The sequence below is a fragment of the Rhodamnia argentea genome, chromosome 2 (assembly GCF_020921035.1).
Source record: "Rhodamnia argentea isolate NSW1041297 chromosome 2, ASM2092103v1, whole genome shotgun sequence".
Classification (NCBI taxonomy): Eukaryota; Viridiplantae; Streptophyta; class Magnoliopsida; order Myrtales; family Myrtaceae; genus Rhodamnia; species Rhodamnia argentea.
The window spans coordinates 21081724-21107563 of NC_063151.1; the positions used below are offsets into that span (position 1 = coordinate 21081724).

The 25840-nt window shown below is 41.1% G+C and overlaps 4 protein-coding genes and 1 long non-coding RNA gene across 6 annotated transcripts in view; 4 read left to right on the forward strand and 1 right to left on the reverse strand.

Moving 5' to 3' along the window:
• LOC115730654 (MDIS1-interacting receptor like kinase 2-like) overlaps positions 1-22167 on the forward strand; it is a 126305-nt gene extending 104138 nt beyond the window's left edge. Inside the window, exons 2-3 of the mRNA XM_048274211.1 lie at positions 19458-21312; positions 21654-22167. Coding sequence (XP_048130168.1) covers positions 19458-21312; positions 21654-22039 — 2241 coding nt within the window. The 3' untranslated portion in view covers positions 22040-22167. The remainder of the gene's footprint in view (positions 1-19457; positions 21313-21653) is intronic.
• Positions 1-25840, forward strand: part of LOC115730655 (MDIS1-interacting receptor like kinase 2-like) — a 188807-nt gene that overhangs the window by 115424 nt on the left and 47543 nt on the right. The gene's annotated exons all lie outside the window — the stretch shown is intronic.
• LOC115732446 (annexin Gh1-like) lies at positions 658-3690 on the forward strand. Of its 2 annotated transcripts, XR_007197427.1 has the most exons (6): positions 658-807; positions 1393-1538; positions 1717-1935; positions 2470-2682; positions 3014-3386; positions 3558-3690. XR_007197427.1 is itself a non-coding variant. In XM_030663093.2 (5 exons), exons 1-5 carry the CDS (start codon positions 732-734, stop codon positions 3308-3310), a joined length of 951 nt encoding a protein of 316 aa, XP_030518953.1. In that variant the 5' UTR covers positions 658-731; the 3' UTR covers positions 3311-3423. The 2 variants fall into 2 exon arrangements, 1 of the variants encoding a protein (XP_030518953.1); XM_030663093.2 differs by lacking the exon at positions 3558-3690 and having other exon boundaries at positions 3014-3423.
• Positions 1817-24918, reverse strand: LOC125313805. Its single transcript, XR_007197428.1, has 3 exons — positions 24908-24918; positions 16838-16843; positions 1817-2005 (listed from the first exon to the last, which is right to left on the reverse strand). It is a non-coding gene; the product is annotated as an uncharacterized LOC125313805 (long non-coding RNA).
• Positions 9777-11856, forward strand: LOC125313803 (MDIS1-interacting receptor like kinase 2-like). The gene is made up of 2 exons (XM_048274214.1): positions 9777-11247; positions 11480-11856. Exons 1-2 carry the CDS (start codon positions 9894-9896, stop codon positions 11839-11841), a joined length of 1716 nt encoding a protein of 571 aa, XP_048130171.1. The 5' UTR covers positions 9777-9893; the 3' UTR covers positions 11842-11856.

Sequence of the window (25840 nt, forward strand, 5' to 3'; positions counted from 1 at the left end):
TCTACAAGTTTTTGCAAAATCTCTTCTCGCCGCCCCTGATCTCTCTCTTCTAATCTCTGTTCAAGTACTCGGCCTTGCCTCCCGCCATCTCGGTGGCTCAGCCCGCGGCTCCCTTGCAACCGGCTCCCTCGCCGCCCACTCCCTTGCCGCTGGCCACAGATTCGGGCACGAAAATAAAAAAAAAAAGATGAAGGTGAGGGATCCTGTCACTTGAAGAGGGAGAGAGTGGGCCGTCGCCATCGTTGGAAATGCTTCTGGTTTTGCTTATGCTTCGAATTCATTTTCCTCGTAATCTTCATCATCTTCTTCTTTTTGCAGATACTTGGAGAGAGAGAGAGAGAGTGTGGACCGTGGGGGTGTTTACGGAAAGAAAAATGTGAGAGAAAAACAGATTTTAAAAAAATCGGAAATGTGGCCCCGGCGGAACACGTGTCGTTCATTGAATGAGGTGTCTTAGAGATGACGTGGCACTCTAGGAGCACCTAATATTTTCTCCAAAATCTCACTCCGCGTCCCTCGGGTTTCCACTTCGAGAAAGTGGATATAGCAATTATAAGGACACGTGGCGCTCCGGTTTAGCCCTTTCCATGTTACGTTGCTCGCGCTCGCTCTCTCTCTCTCTCCTAAAAAGCGGAGGCCACCACCAGCGTTCTCTCTCTGCTTTGTCTCCCTCTTCCTCTCTCGTTTTCTCTTCGACGCAAACACCCCAAATCTTCTCTGTTCCCTCAACAATGTCGACTCTCAGAGTCCCAGAGCCAGTTCCCTCAGTGGCCGACGACTGCGAGCAACTCCGGAAAGCATTCAAAGGTTCGCTCTCCCCTCACCACCTTTTCTCTCTTCTTCGCGCTGCCCCCTCCGATTCCAGCCCTGCTTGATGTTTGACGATCGTGCGTTGTTTGGTCGTCGGCGATCGTGTTTCTGTTTTCCGCGTCTGGATCTGCGATCCGCTTGGAGATCGTGATCTGATCGGAGTGATCTTTCGGTGGCGATCTGCTCTAGAGCTCTGGAGATGATCCTCTGTTAACATCGTGCTATTTCTGGATCTAGGAATGTTCTGGAGATGCGAAAACAATTCGATACTAATGATTTGTTTTGAATTCGACCTGATCCTTCCATTGTGTCGGCGCTTTGTGGTTCTGTCGCTTCTGCGATCGCTATTCCTATTAGTTAATTCACTTGATGAATGGTCCGAAATGAAACGAAAGATACAAGATTCTCTTGTACAGAGGATGTTTCCTGTAGCTGCAATGTGCGGTTCGCTGGAACAAGCAAAGACAATTGTTTTCTACCTTGAGCCTGAGATTTAGTGTGGTCTCGAAAAAAAAAATTTGTCAAACTTATTGTCTAATTTAAGCTTTTTCTCATTTGATGATTCTTATGAACATCTTGAAGGATGGGGAACAAATGAGAAGTTGATCATATCCATATTGGCTCATAGGAATGTGGCACAGAGGAAGCTGATTATGCAAACCTATGCCGAGACTTATGGCGAGGACCTCCTCAAGGCATTGGACAGAGAACTTACAAATGATTTCGAGGTCTGATCTTCTTTAATTATTTGAATTCATTTCAGGGAGACGCATCCCTCTTCCCTCAGATTAATGCATATCCGTTCCTATTTTTTCGTTGATTATCGAACGTGATTGTACGTTCTGTTCATGGAGCATGACATGATTTTCTAAATTCTTTGCACCCCTGTAATTGCCATGTCATCAGAGGCTGGTGGTCCTTTGGACGCTTGATCCGGCTGAACGTGATGTGTACTTGGCTAATGAAGCAACGAAAAGATGGACTTCAAGCAATCAGGTTCTCATGGAAATAGCCTGCACAAGGTCTCCGCAGCAGTTGCTTTTGGCAAGACAAGCATATCATGCTCGATACAAGAAGTCGCTAGAAGAGGACGTGGCTCACCACACAACTGGAGACTTTCGCAAGGTACTGCTTTTACGCTTGCCTGAACTATGCCATGAAGTTTCCCAATCCCGACGGTTGTTCTTCTGAGTACCTGTAAAATGAAGTCTCTGTAGCTGTGTGATACTCAGAATATAGTCCTGTGAAATATTCTTTGCGATTGATGAAAGAGGCAAGTAAAATCAAATCTGTCTGATCCAGCATATTACAGGGATTCTGAGAACATAAGTTGCAGGGCGTTCAATCTTTAAGACAGTTTTGGAGTTCTGTAGAGAATGCTTTTGGGGATGCTGGTGTGATTGAGAGCACTTTCTGATATTTTGGAATAAGATGGTTTCACGAAAATCTGCAGATCATATAAATGCTTGTTTATTGGACCCCTTTCTCCTATCTTAAATGAAGAACCAGATCCATCATCAAAAGATTAGCCCTTTGACAACCTGTGAAATAACTCTTATCTGTCCCAAATCATCTCATTTTTCCATTAGGTGTTGATGTAAGTAATTTCCTTGCCTGTTGGGAAAAAACTGTATTTTGATATGGTTTCGTTTCTCCTAGTTGCTGGTACCTCTCGTGAGCTCATACCGTTATGATGGAGATGAGGTCATCATGACTTTGGCAAAAGCAGAGGCTAAGATACTCCACGAGAAGATTTCAGAGAAGGCTTACAGCCACGAGGATCTCATAAGGATTTTGGCTACTAGGAGCAAAGCACAAGTCAATGCTACGCTGAATCACTACAAAAATGAGTTTGGAAATGATATCAACAAGGTGAGTTAGAAATTTCTACGAACCGTCCCTTTCATGTTGCTTTTACCTGTATGTCTTAAGTTTACAGTTCCTCAAGGATGAAAGTGCCAGTGAGTATTATTCTTTCATGAGCTTTGGTTAGAACTAAGAGGCAACTTGACGATGTCTTGTTTTTAAACATTGAGATCTAAAATAGCGCCCAATTCCGACTTTTCCATTATTCTGCATTGTGCTCTGTTCTGGCATGGGTCACTTCCAGACTATAACCTTTGGTAGCATGCATCAGAACATATTGAACTTATCTCTATTTTAGACTAAGAATTGACTAATTCTCGATCCTTCGTGTTCGCAGGATTTGAAAACCGATCCGAAAGACGAGTTCTTGGCTATACTGAGAGCTACAGTCAAGTGCCTGACTCGCCCTGAGAAGTATTTTGAGAAGGTTCTTCGTCTAGCCATCAATAGGCGAGGAACAGATGAAGGGGCTCTGACCAGAGTGGTTGCTACCAGGGCTGAGGCCGACATGAAGTTTATAAGTGAGGAGTACCAGAGGAGGAACAGCATCCCCCTTGATCGCACCATTGTGAAGGACACTACTGGAGACTATGAAAAAATGCTTCTGGCACTGATTGGCCATGCTGAGGCTTGATCCCCAGAAAGCTATGCAAAGCAAATTACATTTCTTATCATGGCGTTGGTTTATGTACTTTTGAGAAGTCTTTGATTTTGATCTTTAATTAGCGAGTGGTAAGTGACCCTGAACTTGGTTTCCTGACAGTCATGTCGTAGCAGTGCTACCAATTCAATGAACAATGCTGCACAAACTGCTGATGCTCTGGCCGTTTAGTCAAATATTATTATAAGGACCAGAGGTTAAGTCTTGATTTCATTTAGTAGCTTGAGAAACTACCTATTTCTGTTGTTTTGCCAGACGATGTTCAACGGGGCGGCCAAATCTCCACCATATTGCTTAATGCTTGGGGTCATTTCAACTTCATGTGGAAACTACATATTACATTGCCTTTTTAATATTTTATAATGTCGCATGGGCCGATCCTCGGTGATTTAGGCTTCTCTCGTGCAGTTATTAAGGTTTCCCTGGATCGAGAGAGAGTTCTAGAGAGAGAAGGAATGCTTTTGTATCGTTTTTCTTGGATCCCCTTTCTCTTGGACGATCTAGATTCGATCTAAAGACTCAGATTGCATCTCCCATCTTCTTAATCACCGACAATTACCGTCTCGCCTGCCTTTGAGAATATTCTAGAAAGCAGTAGAGAATCCTAGAGGAAAACCCTAGAGGCCAAGACACATGAATGCTATCCGAACCATCTGTATTAACATTAAACCAACCACTAGGAGCCTTGAAGGTGCTTTAGCAGTATCATAGCAATCTACCCAGTTGCTGATCCCTGCATCCCCACTTCCCACAAGAAATTCAGCTGCCAATTCCAAATTGATGGAGAGGCAAATCTCAATACGTACAAGCATGATGCAATGGCCATGGAACATTTCGCAGCACACCTAAGGAAGCCTTATCAATTAATCCGTGGCTTGGTCCAGATCAGATTAAAGGGAAGTGCCAACAGGCACGAGGCCTGCTGGGGGTCGGTTTCCAGGGGTGATTTCCAAGTTCAAAACTTGGAGTAGGCCAAAAAATGAAAAAACAAAAAAGGCAGGGAAGCAAGCTGATCGCCGAAAGAGCACCAACGTGATGGATGGACAAGCAAAAGTTTCCCTTCCTGTCAAGAGCAAGAGCAATTGGAGTACATGAAGCGAGGCATGACCATAAGTAGAATCCACAGAATATTTTCATTGCAGGCTAGACAGTTCATATTTTGCTTGGCCGGAATCGGCAAAACTCTTGCCAGCTAGAAAAGCCTCGATTTGTAATTCACCCAAACCCCACGAAAATCATCAAGGCAGAGATATTAACATGCTCTAATACCAAATGTTAGAAAGAACAGAATATCCCCATTACACATGGATGAACAAGAACTCATGTCTTATCATAATCTAATGCAGAAATGTAAGGATTATGTACTAATCTCCGGCCATTGATGAAGTCGATTGACAAACTGGAATTCAAGGAGCCTCGAAGCATTGAACGTCAACGAATAGATATCTCTAGCCAATTGCTCTCTCAAACGCCGATGATGTGTTTCTTTATTGAGAGGGTTCGGCTTGGAAGACCCATACATATAATCTTATTCATATCCCTTCATGTAACGTCTTCCATCAAGACGTTATCGTACTCTTTTGGGCTTAATGGATAGTTATTACGTAATTTGCTGTGGACAATATAAAGTCAATGAAATAACCTAATGTCGGATCACATATGGTTATTATTATCAGAACGATAATGGTAGCGCCTCTGTGGAACAGAAGGGCAACAACGGGGTAAATTTGGACAATTAACGGCGATTACAAAAGACCACTTGCAGAATGGATTCAGTCCACGTTCAGACTATAGATAAATATGCTTGACTTCGCTTTGTGGTTGACGTCAAAGCCTGCGAGACGAGACGAGACAAGTGCAGGACAATGATGCTGCAATGGTAGTAGTGAATGGGCCTCGACCCACACGAGTTCGTCTGCCTCCACCACAAAGCAAATTCTATGCCACAGCCTCCTGCGTCGACTGAGATGAAACTGATCGGATCACGACACGGCGGGGAAAGATCTCAGACGCAGTGTGCGGCCAGAACAAAGCACACAGCTTCCGCGCTCGATATGGTCGGTACAGCGAAAAGCAGCGAGCAGTGACGACACCGGTGGCGACAAAAGTCAACAATGATCGATGAGCGACCACGAGGATTGCCGCTTGGTGGACTGACTCAGTGGTTCGCCGGGATGTTGTGATACGATGGTGATCCCGATTGATGAAGGAAACAATAGTTTTTTTTTTTTTTTGGCCGACAACAATGAAAATTTGTAACTCAAAGATGATGTGAATTTTGACCAGAAATCATTCCCTCTATTTTTCATAGTGGTCGAAAAAATGCCGCACGTTTATAAGTGGACCGACTTAAGTGCAATTAAAAAAAATGCAATTTATGTGGACCTACTGCTATTGAATGAGAATGTTCCTAATATGCAAATACAAATTATATTGATGATACTTTTATTTAGGGAGCGAATCGACTCCCTTATTTTTTATGCAATAAATGACGAAATGGGTCGCCGAAATTTAGTTGTCAACGAGTTGTAACCGTGTCGGGATCTGGATTAAATACTCTGGACCATCTACCGTGACTCTTCTTGGACCTATTACAGGCTACAAGTCCTGAGAGCTTGCTCCGAAAAGACGATGAACTATCTTTGAAACGAGAGGCCCCCATCCTGCAATTATTGTTCAAGTTGTGATTTGGATTTTGAGGGATACCTTGTCCAGCATTTAGTTGCTGGAATTCGAATTATTGGACCTGTTAGTTTGTGTTTTCCGCAAAGGAAATTATGAACATTATTGCAAATTGTTGGTGCTTAGTTTTACTAACTGGTTTGATGATTTCTTCAAATGACGCCTATTGGGCCTTCTTTATTCTCTATCAAGGCGTTTTTCTCCCTATGTGTCCTGCTCTAGTGTCGATTCCTCGGTTTTGCACACGCGTTGATTCTTCACGTGATTCGCACATGTATCGATTCTTCACGTGATTTGCAGATGCGTCTACTCCTCACATGTGCATCACATGTTTTAGCGGACGATTTATTTTAGTGTCAACAAGCTTGCTCTCAAAACACGATGTACTATCTTTAAGGAAATGCAATTGCATTTGGATAGTAGCATTTTCGGAATGAAAATAGATGTTTTTATTCTTCCATCCTTGACCTCATTCTAGTTTCATAATTCGAAGAATGTCCACAAAAACCTAATTTCTCGGCCAAGGCTTGAGCTACCTGCAAGTGGTTGGCTAGCCATCGACGAGCGGCCGGCAAGCCAAATTGGCCGCCGCCCGGCCTCCCCTGGGGCGCCAGCGGCATATTTGGCTCACAGGTGGCTGAGTTCCACCGGCAAATAATTGACATTTTTTTTTAAATATGTACATTAACAAAAGTTCTTTACAAAGCGTAGTTTTTACCAAACTTCATTTAGGTCAAAGTTGCTTCCCAATTTATTTCTAAATTACACTCTACCAAGCACCGCTTGCATTTCGAAAAATTCCTTAACCCAAAGACGTTTGCATTTTCCCAAAGATATCCCCGGAATTGAACCAAACAGGCCCAAAGGCGGATAATAAACATATATAGTAGACAAATCACCCAAATGAAGGACAGAGGTTAGCGAGAGCCAAGAACGCAATAGGCATTGATTTTCAATATTACTCATCTTTTTACAGTTTAAATTCACAATAAGTTAAGAGTTCCAAATTCCCTATTAATATGAAGGATGTAACATCGTGGACTTGCTTTAAAGTGGCATGAGTGAGAGACGTCATCTATTTGGCTCCTCATATTCTATTTTGAGTTTGCACATGCTCGAGGCGATGATTAGTGCATAAAACCTTCCAGTAAAACGACACCGTAAAGCGAATTTCTTTTTCGGAGACTTGAATTTGGATACTGCCAGTGCCAGTACTAACAAGGGACTTCCGAGATCATAAATAGACAAATGGCAAGACCTACTGTTGATGAAGTCAATGTGGGCAAGTTGCCGGTTTTGTAAGCGTTTATTTGATTCGAATACTGTGGGCTCTTCTTCACTGCTCTTGACAGTGAAACCTCTCATGCCACTGTCCATCACTTCCTAGAAAGGATAGTACATACGAAAACTTGTCTTTCATCTGGGACTCTACGTATGTACTACGTCGGTGAAACCGATGGATCGAGCATAAATGATCCGATCTAAATAAATCCATTTAATCTATTTATGATTCAATTATTGTAATGTAAATATAGTGATTCATATCTAATTTGATTCATACCTGACTCATATTTGACTCGAAGTATATTTCTAAAACACTTTTATATTCAATCTAGTTTAGAAAATCTCATACCCAAATTGAGATGAGAGTAAGAGTAAGCAAATGCAAGATTGAGTGAGGGCAAGAGAGATGAAGAGAGTATCATAGAGGTAGGTTAGGTATAAGTAAGTTAAAAATTCATTTTTGACCCATTTAACACTCATATTATATTTAAACCCATTTATGGAATATAATTAATCCATATAACAACTAATGACTCATTTTGATAGGTCTAGTAGATAGAAACGTCTCACAGTTTTCTGCTCACACTTTCACATTTGAGTTAGACCGACCGTTCTCTAAAGGGGGACTCAAGAAGATAATGCTCCTCTTTTCTGTGGACAGAATGTGCTCTCAAAGTCATCCTTGAAATGGCACCGGATGTTAAATTTCTCATAGCAGAAAAGTCAAAACTACCGGGAGCTGTCATGGACAGCAAGCATTGGGTGAGCTTAGAGTGTGAACCAATATTGACTTGGTCTTAGATGGCATAAAGATCCCACTTCATTCTATCCCAAATACCTCGGCCGCTAGCATTGCCATTGAGACAACAAAAGCACCCCTTCCTCATAGCTTAAAACCTCCTGTCAAATGGCGGCATCGTCTCGAAAACAGCTCTCGATGCTCCTCCTAGTTTATGTCCTCTTCATGCTTGTTATGCAAGAAGCGTCTCGTCCTGCTTCATCCAAAAGCTCTTCTCTAATGGCCTTCGCTCTTTCAGGCGGCCAAACAAGAGATGAGGAAGTGGCGGCGCTCTTGAAGTGGAAATCCCAGCTCAACAGCGAGAGTCACTCTATCTTGTCTTCGTGGAACGGAAGCGACCCTTGTTCTTGGCGCGGACTCAGTTGCAATCCTCTCGGGAGCATCATCAGCTTGAACCTCTCGAGCAACGCCATTCGCGGTATGCTTCACGATCTCGATTTCTCCTCGTTGCCCAACTTGGTCACTCTTAAACTTGACAACAACTCGCTCTTCGGGAACATCCCCTTGAGCCTCGGCAATCTTTCCAAGCTCGCTTACCTAGACTTGTCTCAGAACCACCTTTCTGGAGAGATTCCAATCCAACTCGGATTGCTGCGGTCTCTAGAAGTTTTGGAATTGTCATCGAACAACATCACGGGTTGGGTCCCCGGCTCTATAGGAAGTTTGAGTAACTTGACTGGGCTATACGTTCAAAACAATAACATCTCCGGGTTCATCCCTCAAGAAGTAGGAATGCTCAAATCTCTCAACCAGTTGTTCTTATTTAACAACCGCATTGGCGGTCGCATTCCTTCTTCCATTGGAAATATGAGCAGTTTGACGAAGTTATGGCTGTTCAATAATGATCTTGTTGGGTCCATTCCAATAGAAATAGGGATGTTGGGGTCTCTTAGCGAGCTTGATTTATCAAGCAATTACCTCAGCGGATCTATCCCGAGAACTCTAGGAAACTTGAGTAATTTAGGCTTTCTTTACTTTTATGGAAACCAACTCTCTGGCCACATACCTGAAGAAGTCGGAGGAATGAGATCCCTCATGCATTTCGAGCTTTTAAACAATGATCTAACAGGTTCAATCCCGTCGTCGATAGGGAACTTAAGCAACTTAGGCATTCTTTATCTTTACGGCAATAAGCTTTCCGGTCATATTCCTCCCGAAATCGGAAACCTTAGATCTCTCTCTCAACTCGCTCTCTACAGTAATGATCTCACAGGATCAATCCCAGAAACCATAGGAAAGTTGGCCAACTTGACTGCCTTGCTCCTCTATGAAAACAAACTCTCCGGCCCTATACCTTCTAGTATCGGAAACTTAAGCAAGGTCAATGACTTGGACTTGTCCCAAAATAAGTTGTCGGGGTCGATTCCGAAAGAGATGGGAAGACTAGGAGCCCTTGTTGATCTGTTTCTATCTCACAATAGCCTTGAAGGCTCTCTTCCAGTTGAGATCAACAATCTCACATCCCTCACAAGCCTACAACTCAGCGATAACCAGCTTGTCGGCCAATTGCCGCCGGATATATGCAGCGGTCATGTTCTTGTGAATTTCACTGCATTCAACAATCACTTCACGGGACCCCTGCCGAGAAGCCTGAAAAATTGTACGAGTTTGTTTAGAGTTAGGCTCGAAAAGAACCAGCTAAAGGACAACATTACTGATGCTCTTGGCACATACCCCTACTTGAATTATCTTGAGCTGAGCAATAACGAACTTTACGGAGAGCTTCCAATAAGATTGGGCACGTGGGGCAATTTGACGAGCCTGAAAATCTCCGACAACAAATTATCAGGCATGATACCGCCTGATCTTGGGAAGATGACTCAATTGCATGTATTACATATATCTTCGAATAATCTTGTCGGGGAAATTCCGAAAGAACTTGCAAAGTTGCAGTATCTGCTAGAGCTTTGGCTGGATGGCAACCATCTCACTGGCGACATTCCTCGCGAAATTGGAGCATTGTCGGACCTTGTACAAATTAACGTTGCGGGAAACAAGCTAAGTGGCTCAATCCCCAGAGAACTTGGGGAGTGTGTGAACCTTCAGTATCTAAATTTAAGCACAAATAATCTTGAGCAGAGCATTCCAATAGAGATCAGCAATCTTCGCTCTCTTCAAAGTCTCGATCTAAGCCGAAATTTGCTTACTGGAGATATACCTCAAGATCTTGGACAATTGCACAATTTGGAAACACTCAATCTCTCACACAATCAACTCTCGGGTTCGATTTCACCAGCTTTTGATGATCTAACAAGTCTTACATCTGTTGATGTATCCTATAATGAGTTAGAGGGTCCTTTACCAAACATCCCAGCCTTTCATAATGCTACAATCGCTACTGTAGGAGAGAACAAAGGCTTGTGCGGAGATATTACGGGTCTCACGCATTGTCCAGGGACGGTGGGGAAAGGGAAAGACAGACACACAAATTTGCTCCTCATTTTACTCCCTACTTCTCTTTGCCTGCTTGCTTTGCTTCTTGTAGTGGGAGTTTCATGCATTGTGTTCAGGAGAAAAAGGGAAGGAGAGAACGGCTTGATAGAAGCGAGCAGTGAACATATGTTGGAAATATGGAGCTATGATGGAAGAGCGGTGTACAAGAACATTATCGATGCCACCGAGGAATTCGATGCCAAATATTGCATCGGCACGGGTGGACAAGGGCGTGTTTATAAGGCCGAGTTGCGAACGGGTGAGATTGTTGCCGTTAAAAAACTTAATCAAGCGCCGGATGTCGAAATGGCTAGTCGAAAAGCATTTGAAAGGGAGGTTCATGCTTTGATGGAAACCCGACACCGAAACATTGTGAAGCTGTACGGATTTTGTTCGAGCACTCGCCATTCGTTTTTGGTTTATGAGCATCTTGAATCGGGCAACTTGGAGGATATCTTGAAGAACGAAGAAAGGATAAGACTGTTCGACTGGAATAAGAGATTGAATGTCGTTAAAGGTGTGGCTAATGCTTTGACCTACATGCATCATGAATGCTATCCTCCGATAATCCATCGTGACATATCGAGCAAGAATATTTTACTCGACGAAGAATACGAAGCTCACGTCTCAGACTTTGGCACAGCCAAGTTTCTAAAACCTGATTCATCTAACTGGACTTCGTTTGCAGGCACATTTGGATATGCAGCTCCAGGTAAGCACTCTTCCTTCTTTTCATGAGGATTTACTCCTTTTCATTCATAAGTATGTGATGTTTCGAACATTCAACAAGTCCTACTGAAAAGACATTAGTATTTCGGTCCCAATACAAGGTTTCTTTAAACTGGTTTCACTTATTTATATGTGCGTCTAACAGAGTAAAAGATCAATTTAGAAAGCGCTGATAATATCAAGTGAGAAAAAGGGTTGTTCCTTTCTATTTGCAGAACTTGCCTACACGATGGAAGTGAGTGAGAAACACGATGTCTATGGTTTCGGAGTCTTAGCGATGGAAGTGATAATGGGAAGACATCCCGGCAATCTCATATCAACTCTCTTGTCCACATCTCTACCAACATCAAGTGATTCGACAACCCCCCATTGCTCCCTAAAAGAAGTTTTGGATCAGAGGATTCCATACCCCGAAGGCGATTTGCTAGGGGAAGTGGCTCTCATGACGAAGATCGCATTTTCATGCTTGAGTCCTAAACCGGAGCATCGTCCGAGCATGCAACAAGTTTCTAAAGGGCTCTCAACACATCGTTCATTGCTGTTCAATTCGGTAGATAGCATAAAATTTGAAGAATGAGCTAATATTAGAGGCTTCACTTGTTGGCAATTCTTGTCATGTCAGTATATTTGTATCGGTTATCCATGTAGTTTCGTAAAGTTCTACTATTAATCTAATGTGATTGCAAAGTACTTATTCATTGAAAATGAGTGAAATAAGTCAGTTCTTCTTAAATCGAAATTTGCAGCAGTGTTGGAATCACGTTCTCGCGTCGTGGTTGAAATTGCCACTTCTAGTCTTGCCAACACTCGCAACTACGAGCCATTAGCTCATTGTGTCCGCGAAACTTCAAACACATTTATCTCCTCCGTCCGACATTAGTATTCATGCAATATCTCGTCTTAGACCTAATTGAAGTAATTCCTGATAATCCCGAAAGCGCAAACTCAACTTACAAATGGTGCCATCGGATTGAGAGCTTGTGAAATTCCAGTACCATATCGGTCAAGTGATATAAATATTAATATATGATATTCTTAGATCGGATTTCAACAATTTGGGTATAGTTGAGATGCTCTTGATAGATGCTACCCAATGTTTCCATCAAGTGAAAAAAATCAAACACGCAAGGCTTCATGTCAAACTTGATCGAAAGGTAAGTTGTTTACGTTCCTTTCTCTACATTCTTGCTGTCATTATAGAAAATCAATTGTTTTTTTTTTTTTTTATAACCGAGGTTTTCCACGTGCAATGGACTATTCCTCGGGGGTGGTGGGGGATTTTTGCTAATACCACCAGGTAAGTCCACCAAGACGTGGTAGTTGGAAGTCGAACCTAGGACCTCATCGGTTTAATTGTCTAAGGCCCGGACGTCTCACCAACTTGTGTGATGCCTCACTGGCGAAAATCAATTGTTACGTCGTACAAAGAGCGCAAAAACCTTGAGGGAGACAATTGACTTAATTTTTTAAGTTGGACTTTGCAACATGGTACTAAAGTCACGTTTTGCCCTAATTTATTTCTTGGATATGGTCTTTCTCCGCTTATCAATTTAAACTTTCGAGTTGAATTTTTGTAACAAAAAAGAATTCATGAAATGATAGTCGTGTTATGATCGGGTAAGATTTACCGAAGGGCCCCAATAACACCTCGTGCCAAATTTGTTTTTTCTTGATGATGGCTTCTATATTTATGATTTTAAAATTGGGAGAAAATATAGCTCGAAGATAAAAACCGAGAAAAAGGACTTTTTTGCGCATTTGTTGATTTTCATGCTTTTTTGGCAACGGGTGCATAGTTGATAATGCCATTTGAGATTGTACTCCAGCAAGCAATATCAAGTCCTTGCTCTGCAGAAGACTATGGAGTCTTTGCAAATAGAGCGCCCCACATGTCAGATGAACGGTGTACAAGTCGTGATGACGTGTGGTCACGATCACGAGACGATGTCTATCGCTTTGCTGATGACCGTCGGTTTATCCATCGTCCTTGTTTAAAGCTACAGTACCGTGAATTGATGAATGAAAGCAAGGGATCAGAGAGACGCACGACAAACGCTGGTGCCAAAAGACCCAGAAGTCGGAAACAAGAAAGAGAAAATGAAAAAGTTGAACTGATCAAAACAAAACTCTCAACGCTTGTTTGAGATCATACATGACATGCCGTGGAAGCCATCGCAGTTCGAATGATCATTGTCATGTCCATGCGGCTTTGATCTTTCTCCATGGACGGTATTGTTGGGTATACTATGTATTTATATTGTTCCATTTGCAAACGGTTTTAAGTCTGTGAGAGAAGATAATTTGTCTAACATGACATCACGATAATAACAAATCACGATTATGGACTTTTTTTTTGTCTCATTTTACTGTACAAGTCATACTATATGCGTTATGTATCGGTGCAAATTGGTAAACTTTACTTCCTCATCACGCATCCTCATCTACCTCTTCCCAAAAGTGCGGATTGGAATCCCCACCTACCTCTTTCCAAATGAGAAGAGTGATCACTGGGGCAATTCCCCAGTAATTTCGACAATGGGCTTTGAAGCTCATTATTCTACCTCTTGCTCTTTCTATTTTGCTTTGTTTCCTTACTAGTCGTTTATTTGTTTGACGGGGTCACATCCACATCTCATGTTTTGCACGAAGCACGCTACTTGCATCGTGGAGCTAACTCCAAAGGAAAATGGACATGGAGTGTCGGTCCATAATTTGGGAACTTGTGCAGTCTTTCTTCAATGCCGTGTTTCTCTGTTCCAAAATCACTGTCACTTCTACTGGTGGGATGTGAATTTTTGTGTCACTTTCTCTTGCATCACATATTTCGCCGAGAGAAACTCCCTTCACTCCGTTTATTTCGCAAAAAATATGATATTTTTGAAAGATGTTTTTTTAAAAGTTATTTTCCAAAAAAAAAATGATAATGTTTTGATTTTTCTCTATGGACTCCTTTTAATATTTTTTCTTGCCTTTTCTTTTCATGTTTTATTAATTAAAAATTGTTAATTTTTTAATTATTTATCTTCATCTTTTTTCTCTTTTCTTTCTTATTTTTCATTTTTTTCCTTTTGGTTTCCGCCAACGCTCGCCATGGCGACGGCAAATAGCGTGTTTTCATTTTTTGTTCAACTTTGAGGAAATGCAATTGCATTTGGAAAGTAGCATTCTCAAAATGAAAATAGATGTTTTTATTCTTCTAACTTTGACGCTGCTCAAGTTTCATAATTCTGGAAATGTCCTCGAAATCCCTAATTTCTCGGCCAAGGCCTCAACTACCGGTGAGTGGCTGGCTAGCCACCGACAAGCAGCCGGCAAGCCAAATTAGCCGCCGGCCAACCTCGCCTGAGGTGCTAGCGGCCAACTTGGTTCCTTAGTGACTAAGTGCAAATAATTGAAGATTTTTTTTTAAATGCGTATATTAACAAAAGTTCTTTACAAAGTACCAAACGTCATTTAGGTCAAAATTGCCTCCGAATGTATTTGTAAAATGTACTCTACTAAACACTGTTTGCATTTCGAAGAATCCCTTAGGTCAAAGATCTAGGCTTGGTTGACACAGTCAATGGCGAGTGTTCACGTGAAAAAAAAAAATGTTCAAACAGGACACATGCATAAGTCCATCTTTAGTTCGAGCCACTGAATCTCGCCGAAGCCCCCTTCCCTCTCTGCTGCAAGCCACGAAAGCTCCCCTGTTTCTGTCTGCTTTTGTGCTTCTGTTCCTTCTAAAATTCCCGACATGGGTGTCGAAAGCTCCATAAGTTCCAAGCTTTTGCTTCGTCATGTCATTAGCATCTTGACGATTGTTTCTTTGGAAGACTGGGTTGCATATGTGAGCTTGAAGGATGCATTCTGGAAGGACACTAAACTATCAACCAATCGAAGTTTTCAAATTGAGTGTGATGTTAAGCCACTGCTCAGACTGCAACCTTTTGGGAAGTACCTTGTCGAATATGATAATCGACCTACAGAAATTGTTTATGATATGATTGGGTAAGATTTACGGTGGTGCCAAATTTGTGTTTTTTTTATGATGGCTTCTGTATTTATGATATGAAAATGGGAGAAAATATAGCTCGAAGATAACAAAATAAAAAGGACTTTTTTGTGCATTTGTTGATTTTCATGCTTTTATGGCAACGAGTGCATAGTCAATAATGCAGGTTGGGATTGTAGTCCAGCAGGCAATATCAAGTCCTTGCTCTGAAGAAGACTAAGAAGTCTTTGCAAATAGAGCGCCCCACATGTCAGTTGAACGGTGTACAAGTTGCGATGACGTGCGGTCACGATTTCTAGATGATGTGCACCGCTTTGCTGATGACCGTCGGTTCATCAGTCCAAGTTCAAGTCGTCTAATGACGGTAGTCTAAAGAATGAAGCTTGCCAGAGTAACAAAAGCAAAGGAAAATTTGGACATTGAAATGGATAAATGTTGCAACAATCATTTTAATAGCATAAATGTTGGGGGGATGGAGGAGAAAATCCACGTAAGTAATTTGGCCATTTTCTTATTTCGTTACTCTCGCTGACAGTGCTATTATAATCTTTTTCGCTAACTATTGATACATTGGCGCTATAGATAAATTAGTCCAAGCCGTTCGGCATCCTACGCACATGCGATGGAACTTGTGACCTCGCAGAAGAAAAATGACTGGTTCAACCACCTTGATGGTCTGTCAAGAAGAAGACTCCAAAGTACCAAAGATGGTAAAATCTTTTTTTTTGTTTTTTTTGGTCTAAAGCAAAGATGGTAAAATCTATTGAATGCTACAAAATTACTCATACGAACACTATGCCATTGCTCAGTTTTTTTGCCAACCCACTGATGATCCAATGCATGATTGATAGTAAATTGAACCGAAGCCCCCTTATCATCCGATGTATTAAAGTTGTGGGTCTCACGGTGAGCCTCGGTGTTCGGATTTTGATCCGGATTGGCTGTCCTACGAATTTACCGAGCAATTTCGAACTCATCCATCATCCTTGCATGCAATAAAGCTACAGCACCATGAATTGATGAATGAAAACAAGGGATTAGAGAGACGCACAACAAACGTTGATGCCAAAAGACTCGGATGTCGGAAAAAATAAGGGAAAATGAAAAAGTTAAACTGATCAAAACAAAACTCTCAATGCTTGTTCGAGATCATACAGGACATGCCATGGAAGCCATCCCAATTCGAATAATCATTATCGTGTCCATGTGGCTTTGATCTTTCTCCATGGACGGTATTGTTGGATACATTCTATATTCATATTGTTCCATTTCCAAACGGTTTTAAGTATGTGAGAGAATAATTTGTCTAACACGATATTACAATAATAACCAAATCACGATTATGGACCTTTTTTTTTGTCTCATTTTATCTTTTTCTATTCTACTATACAAGCCATACTGTATGCGCTATGTGTCGGTGCATGTTGCTAAACTCTACTTCCTCATCACGCATCCTCATCTACCTCTTCCCAAAAGTGCGGATTGGAATCCCCACCTACCTCTTTCCAAATGAGAAGAGTGATCCCTGGGGCAATTCCCCAGTAATTACGATAATGGGCTTTGAAGCTCATTATTCTACCTCTTGCTCTTTCTATTTTGCTTTGTTTCCTTACTAGTCGTTTATTTGTTTGACGGGGTCACATCCACATCTCGTGTTTTCCGCGAAGCAACGCGGCTTGCATCGTGGACCTAACTCCAAAGGAAAATGGACGAGGAGTGTCGGTCCATAATTTGGGAACTTGTGTAGTCTTTCTTCAATGCCGTGTTTCCCTGCTCCAAAATCACCATCACTTCTACTAGTGGGATGTGAACTTTTGTGTCACTTTCTCTTGCATCACATCTTTCGCTCAGAGAAACTCCCTTAACAGATTTTTGAAAAATTTTTTTCAAAAAAAAATCTAAGAAAATAATAAAATTTTATTGTGCCTAGCTCAACTATAAAATAGATCCGGAAAATATTTTCCGCCGTTTGGTATGAAAAACGAACTTCATTTTTCTCCATAGAATCCTTTTAATAATTTTTTCTTTTTTTTTTTTTTTTCTTTTAGTGTCGGCCAATGCCCGCCATGGTGACGGCCTGTAATGGCTGCAGGCGAGCTCGAGGCTTGACCGGTCCCAGCGATCTCTAGCTCGTTCGAGGCATGCGATCCATGAGCTCGCCGGATCAAAGAATCTATGTGTCCGTGTGTGATAGAGTAAATTGTTCTAGTGAGTCCAGGCCAGGCCTCTCACTGGTGCAACCTAGCGTGAAACTTGGATGACGATTGTGCAAGCAAAGCAAACAGTACACACCCCCTCCTTTCCTTTCTTTTATTTTTGGCTGGATCGGCCATGACAGGGATGGCGTTTGGATGCTTGGATCTTGCGGGTTGTGGCTTGCTGGCCTCGGGCAAGCCCAAGATCATTGGGACCAACCGATCCTCGAGCTCGCTTCGTATCATGGCCGATCGCCGGATGGCCGGCTGTCGCTAACGTTCGCAATCGGTAGAGGAAGGAGGAACAAGAAGAAAAGAAAGAAAAAGAAAAAGAAAAAAAAGAAAAAAAAAAAAAAAAATGAAAAGAGAAAAGGAAAAAGCTAAATTTCTGAATTTTTAAAATAAGAAAAAATGAAAAGATAGCAGAAAAATAATTATAAAGAAAGGAAGTGAGAAAGATAGGAGGAAAGAAAGATGAAGAAAATGTTTTTGTCTTCTCAAAAAGAGGAAAATATTTTCCCACTTTTGAAGGAATTTTTTTCATGGGTGGAGAATGTCTTCCTAGACTAACTTATTTTTCGCGAACCAAGCACCGCAGAATTTTCAACCAAAAACACGTGGCTCAAAACACTCATAAGCATTAAGTTTTCGCTTAGTGGAGAAGCATTAAGTTTTAGCCTTGTTGACTTACATCCCAGTCTTTGCTCTACGGAAGACTAGCAAGTCTTTGCAAATGGAGGGCCACGCATGCATACTAAACAGACGATGAAAACATAAAGGGAAATATAAGAGAGTTTTCTGTAATTTCTCCCCAAAAAGAAATTTTGGATCGTCTCTCATTGGCCAGGAAGAAGTAACTTGTTTGTTGACTTTATGGTCCCTATTCTTCTATAAATACGTTGGTTATACTTGCTTCATTTCAACACTTATGCACACCTTGAAACGAAGAAAAGCCACCCCTTTAAACCTGTCATGGCCTCGTCTCAGAAACAACTCTCCATGTCGTTCCTCGCTTACGTCCTCCTCATGCTCGTCCATCAAATGCCTTGTCTAGCTTCATCTCGAAGCTCTTCTCTAGCGGCCATCGTTGGTGCTAGTAACCAAACGGTAAATGAGGAAGTGGAGGCACTCCTAACCTGGAAGTCTAACCTAGACAGCCAGAGTCGCTCTACTTTGTCTTCATGGAATGGAAGCAACGCTTGTTCATGGCGCGGGATCGGTTGCGATCCTCTCGGCAGCATCACGAGCTTGAACCTTTCAGATTCTGCCATTCGTGGTACGCTTTATCATCTCAATTTCTCCCAGTTGCCCAACTTGGTCGCTCTAAATCTTGCCAAAAACTCGCTCTTCGGAAACATCCCTCCGGGCATGGCTCATCTTGCCAAGCTTACTTTTCTAGGATTGTCTCGAAACAACTTTTCGAGAAACATTCCAACTCAACTCGGGTCGTTGCGATCTTTACAATTTCTGGATTTGGCTCTTAATAATTTAACCGGCTCAATTCCCAGTCAAATAGGTAGTTTGACCAACTTGTCCGTTCTATCCTTTTCAGATAATAAGCTTTCTGGTTTCATCCCTAAAGAAATAGGAATGCTTAAATCTCTCAATCAACTCTTTCTAATGAACAACCGCATTTCTGGTTTCATCCCTAAAGAAATAGGAATGCTTAAATCTCTCAATCGACTCTATCTAATGAACAACAGCATCACCGGCCCAGTTCCTTCTTCCATTGGAAACATGAGCAGCTTGTCGAGCTTATGGCTTTTCAATAATCAACTTGTTCGGTCCATTCCAAAGGAAATAGGAATGTTGGGATCTCTCGGTCAACTTGATTTATCAAGCAATAATCTCAGTGGATCCATCCCTACCACTCTAGGAAATCTCAGTAATTTGGGATTTCTTTACTTCTATGACAATCAACTTTCTGGCTCCATACCTTCGGAAGTTGGAGGAATGAGATCCCTCATAGATTTCCAACTGTCGGACAATGATTTAACAGGCCCCATCCCGTCGTCCATAGGGAATTTGACCAATCTGAATATCCTTCAACTTTACCAAAATAAGCTGTCCGGTCCTATTCCCAAAGAAATAGGAATGCTCGGGTCTCTCTCTGTTCTCGGGTTTCATTATAACAATTTCTCTGGCTCGATTCCATCCACAATAGGTAACTTAAGCAAGCTCACAAATCTGCAGCTAGCCAGCAACAATTTTGTCGGCCATTTGCCACATGATATTTGCGCTGGTCGAGCTCTTCAAAATTTTTCTGCGACTGACAATCACTTTACTGGTCCAATTCCGCGAGGCCTCAGAAACTGCACAAGTTTGATTAGAGTCAGGCTCGAGAACAATCAGCTCAAGGGAAACATATCGGAGGGTCTCGGCACATACCCTTACTTAGATTATCTTGGGTTGAGCAACAATGAACTTTACGGTGAGCTTCCCCCTAGACTCGGTGAGTATAGCAATCTGACAAGCCTGACCATCTCCAACAATCGAATCTCAGGCGTGATACCTTTTGAGGTTGGCAACATGACCCGATTACATAGACTTGACCTCTCTTCAAATAGCCTTGTTGGGGAAATTCCCAAAGACCTAGGAAAATTGACGTCTCTTCTAGAGCTTTCACTCTATGACAATCATCTTGTAGGCAACATCCCTCAAGAACTTGGAACATTGTCCGATCTGTCAAGCATTAACATTGCCGGAAATAACCTGAGTGGCTCAATTCCCAGGCAACTTGGGGAGTGTTCAAATCTTCAGTTTTTGATTTTAAGTAGAAATGGTCTTGACAGAAGCATTCCCGTCGAGATTAGCAATCTTCAATCTCTTCAAATTCTCGATCTGAGTCAAAATTTGCTTACGGGAGAAATACCTGGACAACTTGGGCTATTGCGCAAATTGGAGACACTCAATCTCTCACATAATCAGCTCTCGGGTTCCATTGCGTCGACCTTTGATGATATGGCAAGCTTGACGTCAATTGACATATCGTACAATGAGTTAGAGGGTGCCTTACCAAACATTCCAGCCTTTCGTAACGCTACAATTGAAGTTGTGAGAGGAAACAAAGGCTTATGTGGAGTTATTGCTGGTCTCAATCCATGTGCAACGACAAGGTCCAAAGGCAAAAACAACAACAAAAGGCTGCTGCTGATATTGGTTCCAACTTTAGCTTGCCTACTCTCTTTGCTTCTTGTTGTGGGAGGTTCGAGTATCGTACGCCGAAGAGTAAGGAAAACAGAGTCTAGTTCGAAAGATGGAACCAATGAAAACCCGTGGGCAATATTGAGTTTTGATGGAGGAATGGCCTACGAGAGCATTATTGAAGCTACGGAGGAGTTTGATCCCAAATATTGCATCGGTGTGGGAGGACATGGGAGTGTTTACAAGGCCCGGTTGCAAACAGGGGAGACTGTTGCTGTAAAGAAACTTAAGGAAGCAGTGGACGTCGAAATTGCTAGTCGAAAAGCATTTGAAAGGGAGATTCATGCGTTGACCGAAACTCGGCACCGGAACATCGTCAAGCTCTATGGCTTTTGCTTGAGTTCTCGACATTCATTTTTGGTGTACGAGTTCTTGGAATGTGGCAGCTTGAAGGATGTATTGAACAATGAGGAGAGGATAACAACATTTGATTGGAAGAAGAGATTGAATGTCGTTAAAGGTGTGGCTTATGCTTTGTGCTATATGCACCATGAATGCTCTCCTCCTATAATTCATCGAGACGTATCGAGCAAGAACGTTTTACTGGATGCAGAATACGAAGCTCACGTCTCTGATTTTGGCACGGCTAAGGTTCTACAATCTTATTCATCCAATTGGACTTCATTTGCAGGCACCTTTGGATATGCAGCTCCAGGTCAGTTGGTTTCTTCAAAATATCACCCACTTCATTTTATAGACATGAAAATGCTTATACAAGATCCTCATCGTTAGCTACGTTGCTTTATACGTCTAAGTACCTAACACCATATCCAAACCTATTCACACGATCTGAAGGTTCGATGATAGATTGATTGAGATTTAGGCCCATCAATTAATAAATTGAAACTTTTCCTTGGAGAAATTAAATTTTTAAAAATTTCATTGAAATCTAAACTATGAGTTAATTGATACTAAATTTATTCAAAATAAGTTTAGATTAATGAAGCATGGATATTGTATAAAAGCTAGAAAAAATCTGCTCTTTTCTCTATGTAGAACTCGCATACACAATGGAGGTGAACCACAAATGCGATGTTTATAGCTTCGGAGTGGTGACACTAGAAATAATCATGGGAAGACATCCTGGCGATCTCATATCTTCTCTTGCATCCTCATCTTCATCATCCTTGCGCCATTCAACAGCTTCTTGGCCACTGAAAGAAGTGTTAGATCAAAGAATTCCATTCCCGGAAGGTGGTGTGCTCGGGGAATTGGCTTTCATGACAAAGATGGCATTTTCGTGCTCAAGTCCCAAACCAGAGCATCGTCCAAGCATGCAACAAGTTTCTCGAGCGATATCGGCACATAACTCAATCGTGTTAAGCGCATCGGAGGACATCAAATTGGAAGAGCTAATTGATCCTACATGCTTCACTTATTGAGATGTTTTGGTCTTTCTGTTGCAGCCTGTGCACCAAGCTGTCTCCTGTATTTTATTTATCTTAGTCAACTTCATTATCTATCTTTGCAATGTATTATTAATTAATGCAAAGCACTTAAGATTCACTGCGACCTGCAATTTCAACCCGAAAGAGATGGACTACAGCGATGACTGCCAATCCTTGAGAATGACCTAAAAGATAACAAGATGTTGATATTTCTTATAGCTATCACATTTACTTGTTACCATTCTTCGTTATTGGTGGCTTGTCTTGTAGAATACTGACAGTAGAGAAGGTGATACGCTCAAAAGGTGCTACAGCTCCAAACGTCAAGGAGTTATCCACAAATTGTGAACCTCACTAAAGAAGGATCTAAAATAGGACCCCTTTTTTTTTTTTCAAATTTCTGGAATTTCATCAAGCAAAACTTGACTTCATGGTTCCCATTGTGTTCCATAAGTAAGTCTCAGTTGTACTTCGTCCATTTCAACACATATGCGCATATGTGTTGTTCCTCGGTGTTACTCCTCCCTTATCTCCTCGTCATGAGAAGTGCCTTGTCTTGCTTCATCTCGAATCTCCTCTACTACTGGCTCTTGCTGGTGCTAGTAACCAAACCAGAAATGAGGAAGTGGAGGCACTCCTAAAAATGGTTGTCTAAGCCAGGCAGCGGGAGTCGCTATACTTTGTCTTCGTGGAATGGAAGCAGCCCTTGTTCGTGGCACGGAATTGGTTGTGATCCTTTCGACGACAAGGATAGTGTATAAGGAGCAATTCTTGTTATGATTAGAAGGCTACATCAATACCAATTATGACAAAATATTTTCTCTAATTGCACATAAAAATAATATTAACAAACCGATAAAGGACTTGTATAACACGATAGACCATATTTAACAAAATAAAATGCTCGTAAATAGTTGAACAATGTAGGAATATCTATTATAACATGGTATTTTATATTCAAACAATAGATAGAAAATTGTGTTAAAAATGATAAAAAAAAATTGTATAACATGATAGCACATCTGACAAATAATTGTATGGATATGTACTAAATCTCTACTAAAGTATCGATAAGAATGTAACGCATCATTACAATATTGGGCCTAATACGCTAAAAAAGCCCCAATTTAGTCTTAGTCTCAATTTTACCCTAAATTTTTTTTTGTCTCGTAATAAAACCCAACTTTAGGTCAAGACCCAATTTTGCCGTAAAGTTTTTTTGTCCCATAAAGAAAAAAACCATCAACTTTAGGTGCGGTTCCAATTTTTCCTTGTCTCATGAAAAATCATCAAGTTTTACTTGAGTCCCAAATCATCCCTCATTAACCCTCTATCCAAAATTGCCCTTAGGGGATCTTACGTGGCATTTTCACATCATTATTCTAGTTTTTCCCAAATTGCAGATTCAATAAGATATCATTTGGGGATGAATTTCCATATCAATCTAAACAAGGTATTCTTGGTTCTGAAATTTATGTAAAAATTAGAGCAATTAAAGTTGATTTTCTTCAATTTCTCTTACTCATAAGAGGGTCTTCCTTCCATCTCGCTTGGGGATCTTAAAAATTACGCTTGTTCTTCAACTCAAGAACTCAGGAATGTTCCATATCTCATTGTCAAAAAGCTCTCGCTCTTGGCACTCGGCAAGGATGCTCGAACAGCTCGTGCTAGGAAGGTTTCCATCTCTCGGTTGTTGTCTCGCTGGAAATGTCCGCGATGAAATATCTTTCACCGAAAAGCGTAGCACTTTCAAACTTATTGTTTAAACGAGTCCATGTGATGATTCCAAATAGGAAATAAAGTAAATGGCGAAAAATAAACATGACAATAAAGGCAAAATGCGATAAACATAGATGCAAGTAAGATAAATTTTGCAGAGCAAAAGGTAAGTGAATTTGATTGATGATTGATTGATCTTTTGCAAAGAGTTGTCTCCAACTAGAGCTGTTAGAGAAGGACAATTGAGGTTGAGGAAGGCGCTCTATGCTTAAAAAAGAGTTAACGCAAAGTATAGAGATAAAGTAGATCTAAAGATCTTAGAAACTGACTGCCTGTCGTGTTGCCAATGGATCTTGGGCTGGGAAGAAGCACCATGGCTCCCAAGAGATGTGGTGGATGATTGCAAACATCTGCTGGACCAACTTAAAGAAGTCTCATTAGCCTACTGCCCGAGAAATGCCAATCATGCTCCGGACTGGGTTGCGCGAGCCCAACGCACAAAATCTCTCAGCCCGAATTAGATATCTAAACCACCTCTTCAGTTGTTGACTATGTTATGTTTAGATTTTGATTTTCATTGTATTAGATTTCGTACTATTGATATAAGTACCTTTTTTTTTACCAAAAAAAAAATCAGTTGATTTTAATACATCTAGCATTGTTTTACATAGAATTCAGTATGTAATCATTTCAAAAAAATCGCAATGTTAAAGAATTATACCGGAAGAATTTCAAATGTCATCACAATCATTACTAGTAAGGTAGGAAAACAGATATGGGTGAAAAAAAACTGAATAAAATATGATTCAAAAGTTTTCTTTTTTGTTCCTAGGAAGGATATCTGCTTCTATGCGACTCGATAGTCATGTTGATGGACTAAAGGAGTGTTAGCAAACCAAACAGAAGATGACTGAAGGAGCCCCATGAAAACGACGTTGTGCAATGAATATTCAACTTCCAATTATTATAAAACAACTATTAATTTGTAAAGATCCAAGACAAGCAATACTAACTAGAACTAACAACATTGTCTGGCAAAACACGGCTCTTTTTTTCTTTTCTTTTCTTTTCTTTTTCTTTTCTTTGAATTGCACTTATACGAAAACTTTTTTTGTCTCTTATAGGATCCTTGTGCATGTGAACTCAATACATTTGGACTCTTTAATACGAAGACTTTTCCAATGGATTTGTGACCTCCAAAGCCTTGTTGGAAAATTTTGGAGTATTTGGCAAGTCTTTTCAATAGGCATTTGGCCAAATGCTAGCCTTGAAATGGTTGAAAGCCAAATGCTGATTGGGACTAATATTGAGCTTTCAGCATAATGCTAAAGGCCTCATTACAAATACTAGTCAGTTACCAATTTTGCCCTTAAAACCTTACTAAAGATCCATTTTTACCCATTTTCGAAAATGAAACCGTAGATTGTTGATGTTCCATCTACTTCTTCTTTAGGGTGGTCGGCTAAGGACCACCATAGGGTCTTCGAAAGGCTAACGAGGCTAGATTTGGCTGACGAAGTCGCGCGATCTCGTGACGGTTCTCGACGTCAGATCTTGCTCACCGGTAGCCAAAGCCCTTCACTAGAGAGTTTTTGTTTTATTTTTTAAAAAAGTAAATTAAAACCAAAGTCCTTTGTAATTTTTTTTATGCCAAACACTATTTTAACTCAAAGTTACTTTACAATGAATGTTTTACCAAATATAATTTGCATTTTTTCTAAAATCTCTTAAACTAAAAGTATTTGTATTTTTAAAGACTCATTTTCAAAATCGAACCAAATGCGAAAGTGGCTCCACAGTTTCCCCCTCGAATGGGATAGCTTTAGGTGAAAAAAGAAGAAGAATGGGATAGCTTTTAATTAGAGGTCTTTTCAGTGTACTCTTGCCGGATTGACCCGACTCTACTCGTTACCCACGTAGTGTCCCCTTTCATTCCCGTCGGGAAGCAGACATGATCAACAGTCCGTACAAGCTTGGCGTACCTTGTAAGGCCTCGAGAAGGGAATCTAAGTCAAGTCATTAGGGAAGAAACTGGGATCAATTAAAGCAGTTGGGACTTTTCTTGCGTGCGCAGGC

Bases quoted from the DNA above. Each gene is read 5' to 3' on its own strand.
- LOC125313803 (XM_048274214.1), top strand. From the start codon at position 9,894: ATGATACCGCCTGATCTTGGGAAGATGACTCAATTGCATGTATTACAT. The intron at 11,248-11,479 runs GTAAGCACTCTT...TTCTATTTGCAG, and splicing joins ATTTGGATATGCAGCTCCAG to AACTTGCCTACACGATGGAA.
- LOC115732446 (XM_030663093.2), top strand. From the start codon at position 732: ATGTCGACTCTCAGAGTCCCAGAGCCAGTTCCCTCAGTGGCCGACGAC. The intron at 808-1,392 runs GTTCGCTCTCCC...AACATCTTGAAG, and splicing joins ACTCCGGAAAGCATTCAAAG to GATGGGGAACAAATGAGAAG. The intron at 1,539-1,716 runs GTCTGATCTTCT...CCATGTCATCAG, and splicing joins AACTTACAAATGATTTCGAG to AGGCTGGTGGTCCTTTGGAC.